Source organism: Staurois parvus, unplaced genomic scaffold (assembly GCF_062004578.1).
Source record: "Staurois parvus isolate SC_StPar_1 unplaced genomic scaffold, SC_StPar_1.0 ptg000625l, whole genome shotgun sequence".
NCBI classification, from domain to species: domain Eukaryota; kingdom Metazoa; phylum Chordata; class Amphibia; order Anura; family Ranidae; genus Staurois; species Staurois parvus.
Window position 1 is genome coordinate 67,355 of NW_028318421.1, and position 12,098 is coordinate 79,452.

Sequence of the window (12,098 nt, forward strand, 5' to 3'; positions counted from 1 at the left end):
GGTCTTGGTTATGTGGCATAAGGTTCATGTTGGAGCAAGGATGTCAGCACTGCGCAGAAACTAAAATGAAAGACTCACAAAAAGAAGCAAACAGATCTAAGATATGTGCCTGAATCATCTCCCTCCCCTCATTGATCTGCAGCACAAGCAAGGAAAAACAGATGATGTTTCAAGTGCAAACCCATCTTGCACATGCGTAAGCCTGCACATGCCTTAACAAACATGGTCACTACAGGAGGCCCTCTGCACAGTGTATGTGTGGATGCCATAGCCAGCCATGAGATTGGAAATGGCCACAAACTTCGGACCGGATCGTGTACACACGCTGGTCACAGGTGAAAGGAAAAAAAAAGGACAAAAGAAAACCCCTCAAATCACTCTCACAAAGGAAAAATGACAAAATCTAATGAAGCTAGAGGCAAGGGAGGAAGACAAAAAGGATAGCACTAAACTGTGGGAGAAAAGAGGCAGCACTAACTCCAGCACCATGAGCCTACTCAGGTGTGCAGAGAAACACATGGAGCATGGACTGCAGCAAACAAACTCCAGCTCAGCTGCAGATCATGAGGTTCTGGCATCTCTTGTTAGAGAACTCCTCAGCCCCAAAAGACCACTAGGAGGGGCTCCCCACCTTGTTGGTGCATTTAGTAACCTAAGATGCAGGACTGCGCTGGGAGAGGCTGAGCCGAGACGGAGTCCAACTCATTCGGCAGGTAGGGACTTATCGCAACATCTTGCAGGTGTAGATCTTGATGACAAAAAGGAGAATGGGGGAGGTTGCTCTCAGCAGGGGCGGACTGAACATTTGGAAACTCAGGCGCTGACCAAGGGCTCGGAGTCAGTAGGGGGCCCCATGAGATGCCCATGGTACCTTTTTCATAGGCTTTTTGGAGTTTGGGCAAGGACACAGGGGCCCCATGATCCCCTATTGCCCGGGGGTCCCATGAGTTGTCAGTCCGCCCCTGGCTCTCAGTCAGACTTTTATAAATATACACAGCTCCTGTGGGTGAATATAGGGGCGGAGCTATATCACATGTATGCTGCCATGTTGGCGTCAGGAAATAGAGTTACCGGTAAGTCTAATTCTGTTTTTTTTTTTTTTTTTTTTGCACTTATCAGAAATACAAAACCAAAACGTTTTTCTATAAGTGTTTTTGGTATATTTAAAACTGAAATATTTTTTTTGTTGTAATTTTTTTTTGCTACATCATCAAACACATTAGTTGCGTGTAATGGTTGTGCATCCCTGATCTGTCCGTTACAATGAAATAGCACACAGGTGAATTTACTAAAACTGAAACAAACAGAATAAAGAGCAGCTGTGCAACCAGTGAGTTTCTAGCTTTCATCTTCAGAGCATAACTGAAGAAGCTGAAGTTAAAAGCTGATAGGTTACTATGCACAGCTGCTCCAGATTCTGTCTGCCCTAGTTTTAGTAACCCCCCCCCCCCAAATGAGTTCTATGCATTTGAATATAATACAGTAGGATTATTATTTAAAGGATAAGTTCACCTTTCGTTACATGGGCAGCACAGTGGCTAAATGGTTAGCACTTCCGCCTGGCAGCCTAGGGTCGTTAGTTCGAATCCCAACCACGGCACCACCTGCCTGGAGTTTGCATGTTCTCCCTGTGCCTGCGTGGGTTTCCTCCGGGTACTCTGGTTTCCTCCCACACTCCAAAAGACATGCTGGTAGGTTAATTGGATCCTGTCTAAATTGTCCAGAGTATGTATATGTATGAATGTAAGTTAGGGACCTTAGATTGTACACCCCTTGAGGGTTAGGGACTGATGTGAATGTACAATATTTATGTAAAGTGCTGCGTAAATTGACAGTGCTATATAGTCAGGTCCATAAATATCGGGGCATCGACACAACTCTAACATTTTTGGCTCTATACACTACCACAATGGATTTGAAATGAAACGAACAAGATGTGCTTTAACTGCAGACTGTCAGCTTTAATTTGAGGGTATTTACATCCAAATCAGGTGAACGGTGTAGGAATTACAGCAGTTTGCATATGTGCCTCCCACGTGTTAAGGGACCAAAAGTAATGGGACAATTGGCTTCTCAGCTGTTTCATGGCCAGGTGTGTGTTTATTCCCTCATTATCCCAATTACAATGAGCAGATAAAAGGTCCAGAGTTCATTTCAAGTGTGCTATTTGCATTTGGAATCTTGCTGTCAACTCTCAAGATGAGATCCAAAGAGCTGTCACTATCAGTGAAGCAAGCCATCATTAGGCTGAAAAAACAAAACAAACCCATCAGAGAGATAGCAAAAACATTAGGCGTGGCCAAAACAACTGTTTGGAACATTCTTAAAAAGAAGGAACGCACCGGTGAGCTCAGCAACACCAGGGCTTAACGCGGTGACGTATTTCCGGCGTGGCGGCCATCTTGGTACACCTGTGCATGCAGCTGTACACCCAACAGATATATCCTCATCTGAAAGCATGAGGTTTGTTCTTGGACTTGGCTTAACGCGGTGACGTATTTCCGGCGTGGCGGCCATCTTGGTACACCTGTGCATGCAGCTGTACACCCAACAGATATATCCTCATCTGAAAGCATGAGGTTTGTTCTTGGACTGGCATCTACGTAAGTTTCAATGTAAATATGCTACATGTTCCTATGGTATAATTAAATATACTACACTATGGGAGGATTCCTTTGTCTCATTTTGAGAGATTGATATTACAACTTTTCCTGGAGAAGAGCCATAGTGGGAATATTATACTCTGAGAAAACTGTCTTTGGAGTGTTTTGATGCCTGGAGGATCTGTGAGAGGGATCCACTACTGCTCTTTGATCCGCAAGGGTCGAAGGGATAAGGTGAGAGGCTAATTCAGATGGTGGTTGGATTCGCAGATCTGTATACACCCAGAAACCTGCACGAGTTTTCACCTGTGGTCACTAACCGTACAATTTGGAAGCACCGTTTACTGTTTGGTTCACCAACAATATTTATATTTTGGACTTTGAGATATAAGTTTGTGTGTACCATTATTATGGTTATTTTTCACTTCACAATAGGCACGTGTGATTACATTATATATGTGTGTTTTTTTGGTTTATGCACATATATATAGATATTGTTTTTTGTGTTCCCACATGTTTTTGAGCTATTTATTTGATTTATGTTATTATCAGTAAGCACGTATAGACCTGTTTTGATAACATTGTCACATTTTTTTTATTTAATTTTTTTATTTAATATTTTGGGATCCCACATTCACATTTTGTTTGATTTGAATGTAGCGCAGCATTCCTTATGTTTTATATTTACTTAATAACTGTGGTGGATGACCGAAGAATTCTTTCCCTGGTGAAGAAAACACCCTTCACAACAGTTGGCCAGATCAAGAACACTCTCCAGGAGGTAGGTGTATGTGTGTCAAAGTCAACAATCAAGAGAAGACTTCACCAGAGTGAATACAGAGGGTTCACCACAAGATGTAAACCATTGGTGAGCCCCAAAAACAGGAAGGCCAGATTAGAGTTTGCCAAACAACATCTAAAAAAGCCTTCACGGTTCTGGAATTACATCCTATGGATGAGACCAAGATCAACTTGTACCAGAGTGATGGGAAGAGAAGAGTATGGAGAAGGAAAGGAACTGCTCATGATCCTAAGCATACCACCTCATCAGTGAAGCATGGTGGTGGTAGTGTCATGGTGTGGGCATGTATGGCTGCCAATGGAACTGGTTCTCTTGTATTTATTGATGATGTGACTGCTGACAAAAGCAGCAGGATGAATTCTGAAGTGTTTCGGGCAATATTATCTGCTCATATTCAGCCAAATGCTTCAGTACTCATTGGACGCCGCTTCACAGTGCAAATGGACAATGACCCAAAGCATACTGAAAAAGCAACCAAAGAGTTTTTTAAGGGAAAGAAGTGGAATGATATGCAATGGCCAAGTCAATCACCTGACCTGAATCCGATTGAGCATGCATTTCACTTGCTGAAGACAAAACTGAAGGGAAAATGCCCCAAGAACAAGCAGGAACTGAAGACAGTTGCAGTAGAGGCCTGGCAGAGCATCACCAGGGATGAAACCCAGCTTCTGGTGATATCTATACGTTCCAGACTTCAGGCTGTAATTGACTGTAAAGGATTTGCAACCAAGTATTGAAAACTGAAAGTTTGATTTATGATTATTATTCTGTCCCATTACTTTTGGTCCCTTAACACGTGGGAGGCACATATGCAAACTGTTGTAATTCCTACACCGTTCACCTGATTTGGATGTAAATACCCTCAAATTAAAGCTGACAGTCTGCAGTTAAAGCACATCTTGTTTGTTTCATTTCAAATCCATTGTGGTGGTGTATAGAGCCAAAAATGTTAGAATTGTGTCGATGTCTTAATACTTATGGACCTGACTGTAGAAGTACCTGAAATAAATAATAAATAAATGTTACACCCATATTCAGGGTGTAACATCTTACAAAAGGACCAGCTCAAGCTCCACCCCATCCCCCATTGTGATAGCTAGCTGGGAGCTTTTCTTCCCCTGCTAGCTGTCACAATTGTTTTTTAAAAGTGGATCTGCTGAGCACTGGAGCAATGCTTTACAGGCTCCTAAAACAAAAAATAGTAAATGCACATTCTTTTACCTGCAAAAAAAATGTGTATTTATTATTGTTTGTTAAAAGTTGAACTTATCCTTTAAAAGTAGCACCTACACAGTCCAACTCAGTCCATTTTAAAACACAAATGGTGCATACATATGCAAAGGTAGATTGAATGTGCACCACTGTATCCTGCAGTCCTCTTTTGTAAGAGCACTTAAATTGAGATATATATTGTGCAGAATTAAGGCTGAAGAAAAATGAAAAATACCTGCAAAGAAAGAAAGACAAAATACTGCTTTTAGTTGTGATTAGAGTGGAGAAGAATTAACTATTATGTTAGTTTTTTGTTTTTTTCATTTTTGTTGATTCCCCCAGTGAACCAAGTACATAGAGCACTTGGTCTCATTTAGATCCATGCCGTAGTTGGGAAATAAAAGAACTTAATTTTTCTTGGACGTTTTGTGCTGCAGCTTCACAGCAGGCTGAACTCCAATTTATGTGTTCCTAAGTGAGAACTAAAGTTAGCACTGAAGCCCCTGTCCACTTTCTCAGATTCTCATTAAATAGTATAATAATAATAATATATGCAGAGATCAGTGGGGATTTGTGCAACTGTTATAGAATAATAGAATAGACGGTCTTTATTATCATTGTAAAATGAAATGTTTGATGCCATTCTCACACAGAGAACCATGTCCCACACACATTAACAACATAAAACACATAATAAAACAATCATCCTGAAAAATAATAAATAAATATAATGCAACATGGTCAGACAGTGGTGGGGGGCTGAATGGCATTCTGTCAACCACGGTAGCTCTGGAACTGCAGCATTATCAAAACAGGATCAAGTGCTGCATGGTCCTGTAGGAGGTTCAACAATTATTTTTAAAAAGTGATTATAATTGTTCTTCTTTAAATCAGTTTCCAGCAAAATGTACATTTAAAAAGGGTTGGATGGTAAAACCTGTTTAAATAGAGCTCAATCTAGTAATAAGAAAACCTTTCTTATATATTTTAGGTAGAAGTGATGTAGTGTGGACCTCCTTTTGTTGTCTGACAAACTACAGCATTTCAGTTGTATATGTTTTGGTATTATGGACTAGTCACCATATATGGATCTGTTAGATTGAGTACATCAGGTCTGGTAATGTAGGCATACAAGGCTTCTGTTTTACATCTGTATGTGCAACAAACTAGAATGAGTCAAGCTTGCAGGGATATGATTGCAAAATGAATCGTAATCAATATATCTATTTGTGTTATCATCATGGTGTCTTACTTAACAGCTTTAAAGACTTTTATTAATACAACCATGTATTTCTATAGAAAGAAAGGATGTCACAGCATGAGTATTCACTTCAACTAAAGAAACGGGAGCAGTGTTTACGAGACAGAGAAGACATGTTATTCAAGCATCAAGCTACTCTCAGCAAAATTAAAAGTGTTGAAGAGATTGTGCATGAAAAATTTGGGATAATGAAAGAGGTAATTTTAATTTTCTGATCTTTGTCTCACTTAAGAGATTTTGGCAAATTTCTAATTAGAAAAGTGGAATCGGACTATCTTGACATTTCACAGAATTACCAGGACTAGGTGATGCAGTGACTGATTTTATACTGTGTGCACAATTATTAGGCAAGTTGTATTTTTGAGGATTCATTTTGTTATTGAAAAACTACAGTGCTCTCGGTCAATCCAAAATATTAATAAACCTCAAACCTGAATATTTAAGAAAGTAAAAGTGAGGTTTTGGCTTTATTAGTAGAATATATATGTTTGCACAATTATTGGGCAACTATTAATGCACAGAATTATTATACAACTAAATGAAAAACAAACATTTTCCTATCTCGTTTGTTTATTTTCATCTGTTAAAGTGAGAATAATAAACGAACAACTCAAAATTTACAAATAAACATTTCTGATATTTAAAGAAAAAAAAAAAAAATCAGTGACTAATTTAGCCACTCTTCTTTTCAATAACAGTCATAAGCCTTCCATTCATGGAGTCTGTCAGTTGTGATTGTGCAGCAGCAACCACAGCCTCCCAGACACTGTTCAGAGAGGTCTAGTGTTTTCTTTCACTGTGAATCTCCTGTTTAAGAAGGGCCCACAAGTTCTAAATAGGATTTAGGTCAGGTGAGGAAGGGGGCCATGTCATTATTTAATTTTTAAGACCTTTACTTGCTAGCCATGCAGTGGAGTACTTCAATGCATGCGATGGAGTATTGTTCTGCATAAATATTATGGTCTTCTTGAAAGATGCAGACTTTTTCCTGTACCACTACTTGAAGAAAGTGTCTTCTAAAAGTTGGCAGTAGGTTTGGAATTTGATTATGAGTCCATCTTCAACCCAAAAAGGTCCAACTAGCTCATCTTTAATAATAACAGCCAATGCCAGTACCCCTCCTCTACCCTGCTGGCGTCTGAGTTGAAGTGGAGCTCTGTGCCCGTTACTGATCCAGCCACGGGCCCATCCATCTGGTACGTCAAGAGTCACGCTCATCTCATCGGTCTATAAAACCTTTGATTAATCTGTCTTCAGATATTTCTTGGCCCAGTCTTGACATTTCAATTTGTGTCTTGTTCAATGGTGGTCGGGTTTCAGCTTTCCTTAACTTGACCTTGTCTCTGAGCACTGAACATCTTGTACTTCTGGGAACTCCAGGTAGGTTGCAGTTCTGGAATATGACAGTACTGGAGAATAATGAATTCCTGGTAGCTTCACGTTTTGATTCTTCTCAAATCTTTGGCAGTTAATTTGTGTTTTTGTTTTTCTCGACACGTTTCTTGCGACCCTGTTGACTATTTGCAGCAAAACGTTTGGTTCTGTGATCACGCCCCATTAGCAATTTCAAGAGTGCTGCATCCCTCTGACTTTTTAAAATTTTTGACTTTTCACAGTCAATTAAACCTTTTTTTTTGGCCCATTTTACCTGAGAAAAGGAAGCTGCCTAATAATTATTACCTTGATACAGGATGTTGGTCTCCATAGGCCACGCCCTCCCTCATTACACAAACACAAATCACCTGGTATGCTTAAATCCAATAAGCATTCAAGTTTATACAGCTTGGAGTTAGACAATATGCATAAAAATTATGATTTTAGTCAAAATACTCACTTGCCTAATGATTGTGCAGACAGTGTATTCACTGGTGAGATTTAATTGTGGTATACGACAATATTCTACAAAGGTTTTCTTTGGGGGAGGGCTAGGAGTTTGTGCTGTTTTACAGGAGGCTATGGAAAAGTACTCCATTAGTGGGGTATACAACTACAGTAAACTGTCATTTTGTAAAGGCTTAGGGATTTCCACCTTCATGCATTCTGTGCATGAAGGTAAAAAACCTTCTGTGTGCTGCTCCCCTCACAGTCACCTCTAATACTAAGCTGAGCGCTCTCTCGATCCAGCGATGTGCACGGGAGCCTCAGCTGTCCCAGGACTCTCTCCTCTGTAGCTGAGACACAGCAGCGGGAACCACTGGCTCTTACTGCTGTCAATCACAGCCATTGAGTCAATGAGGAGAGAACGGGGCTCAAGCCTTGGCTCTTTGTCTTATGGAAGCTTAGAGCGGGGATCAGGAGCAAGCAAGCACCAGTGCCCACAAAGGAAGTGGCTTGCTATTGGGGGCATTGGTCAAGGTGGAGGAGCCAGGAGCACCAGTGGGGGACCCAAGAAGAAGAGGATCAGGGCTGATCTGTGCAAAACCATTGCACTGAGCAGGTAAGTATGACGTTTGTTATTTAAAGAAAAAAAACCCCTTTAGAATCACTTTAAGTGTGTTAATATTTCTCAACTCATGGTTGTGAATTTAAAGTGATTATAATCAAAATGTTTTATTTTTCAAAAATGTCATACTTACCTGCTCTGTGCAATAGTTTTGCACAGAGCAGTCCTGATCCTCCTCGGGGCCCCTGCCAGCGCTCCTTGCCCCCCCCCCCCCCAATTGTGTGCCCTCATAACAAGCTGCTTGCAATAGGGCACTCATGCTTACTTGCTCCCGAGCCAGCTCTGTGTGTTCATTGACACAAAGCGAGGCTTGGCCCTGCCCCTCACTCTCTCCTCACTGAGTGTGATTGACGGCAGCAAGACCCATTGGCTGTCCTTGAACCATGAGGAGAGAGAGCCACTGCTCTTGTGCACATCATTGGATCACGATTGGGCTCAGGTAAATATAAGGGGGGCTGAGGGGGGGCTGCATGTAGCAGGTTTTTTACCTCAATGCATAGAATGCATTAAGGTAAAAAACCTACTGCCTTTAGAACCACTTTAGCACATATCTTTGCAGTGATAGTTCTACTTCCTAATAAACTGTAGTTATGATTTGCCTTTTTGCTCTGTCTGTAAATGTAAAACACACATTTCTTCTAATACTCCACTAAGCTCAAGCCTTCACTTTGCCGATGCTTTATACATTCTGTATAATAACTGAGTTTGTGCAGTGTTTTACAAAATGGAGGGACACTGTACAGTTACATTACAATTTCAATACAAGAGGGATTAGAGGGCCCTGCTCATTGGCACTTACAATCTAAAAGGGAGGATCAAGTGATACAAAAAGTAATAACTATTAGGGATCAACTGATGGAAACAGAAAAATTACAGTTTATTAGTTGGAGTCAGGATAGTCCTCCCTGAAGAGATAGGGTGTTCAGGGATCACCTAAAGGTGGACAAAATAGGAGATAGTTGGACAAAGTTGGTGATGTAGCTTGGGGCAGAGTTGTGGATATTTTTGCATTTTATTCGTTAGGTGAGGGAAAGCCACTGGAGGAATTGGCAGAGGGAGTTATAGACACTGAACGGTTGGTAATATAGATTAATCTGACACCAGCATTTATGATGGACTGAAGGGGGAATAGCCTATGTAAAGGTAGCCAATGAAAAGGGAGTTGCAATAGTTGAGGTGAGGAATAACAAAGAAGTGAATTGTAGTTTTGTGGTGGTGTGTAAGAATGGGCGTATGTTGAAGATGTTATGAGATTAAGGTGGCAACATTTGGAGAGTGATTGGATGTGGGGCCAAACACATTTAAAATGCAGTACCAAGAGCAAATCTTGTTTTTATCTTTTTTTAGAGTAGATAGAGCAAGGTACCATTGCTACAATTGGTTTCTACAAGTTACTGTGTTTTGCATGTTGCTTTTTTGTCTTTTTAAATAAAGAATTTTGTATCCTCTTTACTACAGAGCAGATGTATAATATGTCAGTCCTGCTAAGAAAAAAGATAGTTCCGCCATTTACTACATTTCTATGTCATGGTAATTCAGTAATTTAATGGTTACAACATAGTTAAAACAAACTACTTTGCTGATGCTAGCTAAACAAGTGTATTGTGTAAACCTTAGTAGTGGTAAGGCAGAGAATCTGGTGCAGCTGTGCATGTTACCCAATCATCTTCTACCTTCACCTTGTTCAATTAAGCTTTGACAAAACTTAGAAGCTGATTGGATACTATGGACAGCTGCCCCAGATTCTGTGTGCTCCAGTTTTAGTACATCTCCCTCATAGTGTAAGCAGATGGACATGTTTTACGAATTGTGCAACAGTTTAGTATGTCTGAAGGGTGCCCTGTGCTCTTCGACATATGCCCCTGTGAGCCTTGGTCCTTCAGGTAGACAGTGTACGATATTGCTATAGTCAATTGATGGGCAGACATATCCTTGAAAACAGTCTAACATTATTTATACATTTTCCCTGACAAAACATTGTTTCCTATTACAGCTCCTTGTTTTGGTGGAATTTGGAGTTGGGACATCAAACTTGTAGCATATGTAACTGGTCCAGGATAACTGCCAGTTGATGTTCTTAATCTTAGCTTTGTGCCTCCCCAGTAGTACATACTTACCTTTCCTTGCCACTGTCATTATATACAGCTGTCGGGACTTGAAAAAGAAAGTCCTATGTAGGTTTCAAACCAACTTGTCAAAGCTTACATATGGCTATGGATTATTTCCTTTTTCCCATGTGATACTCCTTAGCCAATCATGAGGTATGAGCACCATCACATGTAAGAGGGCAAGTGTATGGCATGCTCACATATACTCAAAATTTCCGATATGTCTCTTTGGTCCTGGTAGGCAAACGGAGTAATGGGAAAGGGGAGAGAGCCCTTTTCTTTAGCCCTTTAAGTCACTGACTCAGAACAAGTGTTTAGATAAGGTCCTCTGACTTTTCTGACCTGTACAGTTGTTCTGGGTAAAGGCTGGTACACATGGGCTGAATATTGGCCAGTTCAATAGAAATCGGCTGACACTCGGTCCATGTGAACAGCAGTCTGTCCAACAGAAGCTGGTCTAATGACCGGCTTTTATTGAACAAGCAGGCTGGAAAGCCACAACCTGATCAGCGTTTGCAGCCAATGGGCTGTGAGCGCTGATCTGTGTGTTCTGGTGGGGGGCGGCAGTCCCCATGTCAGAAAACAGTAGCTCAGAGGGGAAGATCGCTGCCTTAACATTGGTTACTTAGTACGGTGACTAGTTTGAGCAACAAAAAAAAACTCTGTGTGTACTCCGCATAAGGACATAAAATAAAGTAACCGCAGCCCACGAACCCAGAAAGAAGACCAATCAAAGATGGAAGCCTCTGCAGCAGTGACAGCGTGCCGCTGGAGGGCTTCATTTCAAGGTACTGTAAGTCTTTTATAATTTGCTAGTATGCAGTGCATACTAGCACAATATGCCTTTTACCTTGCAGGGAGATTTTTTATTTTTTTTAACTTCAGAGTTTACTACCGCTTTAAAGTGGAACTTTAGTCAGAAAATTAAGTCCTTCTAGGTCACTTCATGCTGACCCCTTTTGCAGGTTTAGCTACGTATAACAATAAAAAGAAGTGCCTATACTGTTTAATGCCAGAAATACGCTCTCACCTTGCTCTGCACATGCTCAGTTGCTCTCTGTTTTTAGGTACTGTGTCAAAAATGTAGAGGCCAATCTGCTGACAGGGCTCTGGGCTTCAGCAAAATGGCAGCCTCCAGCTAGAGGACACAGGGACAATGCTGGAGGAAATTTACAGCATGCATTAGCATAACTATTAATGTGGAATTGTTCCTTTATAAAGAACATAATTTTTTTTATCCAGTTGTTATGGATAAAGTTCCATTTTAAGACAGTTCAGTGTGGGGAAAAAAAAGCGGAAGAAAAACAGATCCGTGTGAAAGCAGCCTAATAGAGCACTCTTGAGGTTTGCATCCTGGTATAGAATCCAGTTATAAAAAATTTATTAGGTTAGATAAACTTTTATTGACTAGAAGCAGACTGAAAATGTGGTTGTATGTAATATTAAGTGGCAGTGCACAAAGTCTTTTGTGTGCGGCAAGCTTACAACCTTTTACATACAGTCACCATAGATTGGACACCAAGATTTCCCTTCTAAAATCATTTAGTAATGCTGGTGTAAGGACAGACACAGCATGGCTCTCATTGACTCCCAGGGATCTTCGTGTTACTAAACCCACAACAGTAAAATCAGCCTGTATATGCAGTAAAGCATGCTTGTTATACTCACT

At 40.7% G+C, this 12,098-nt stretch overlaps 1 protein-coding gene across 1 annotated transcript in view; it reads left to right on the forward strand.

Moving 5' to 3' along the window:
* CCDC138 (coiled-coil domain containing 138) overlaps positions 1-12,098 on the forward strand; it is a 79,827-nt gene that overhangs the window by 24,963 nt on the left and 42,766 nt on the right. The window contains exon 6 of the mRNA XM_089693327.1: positions 5,917-6,075. Within this exon, the coding sequence (XP_089549453.1) occupies positions 5,917-6,075 (159 nt within the window). The remainder of the gene's footprint in view (positions 1-5,916; positions 6,076-12,098) is intronic.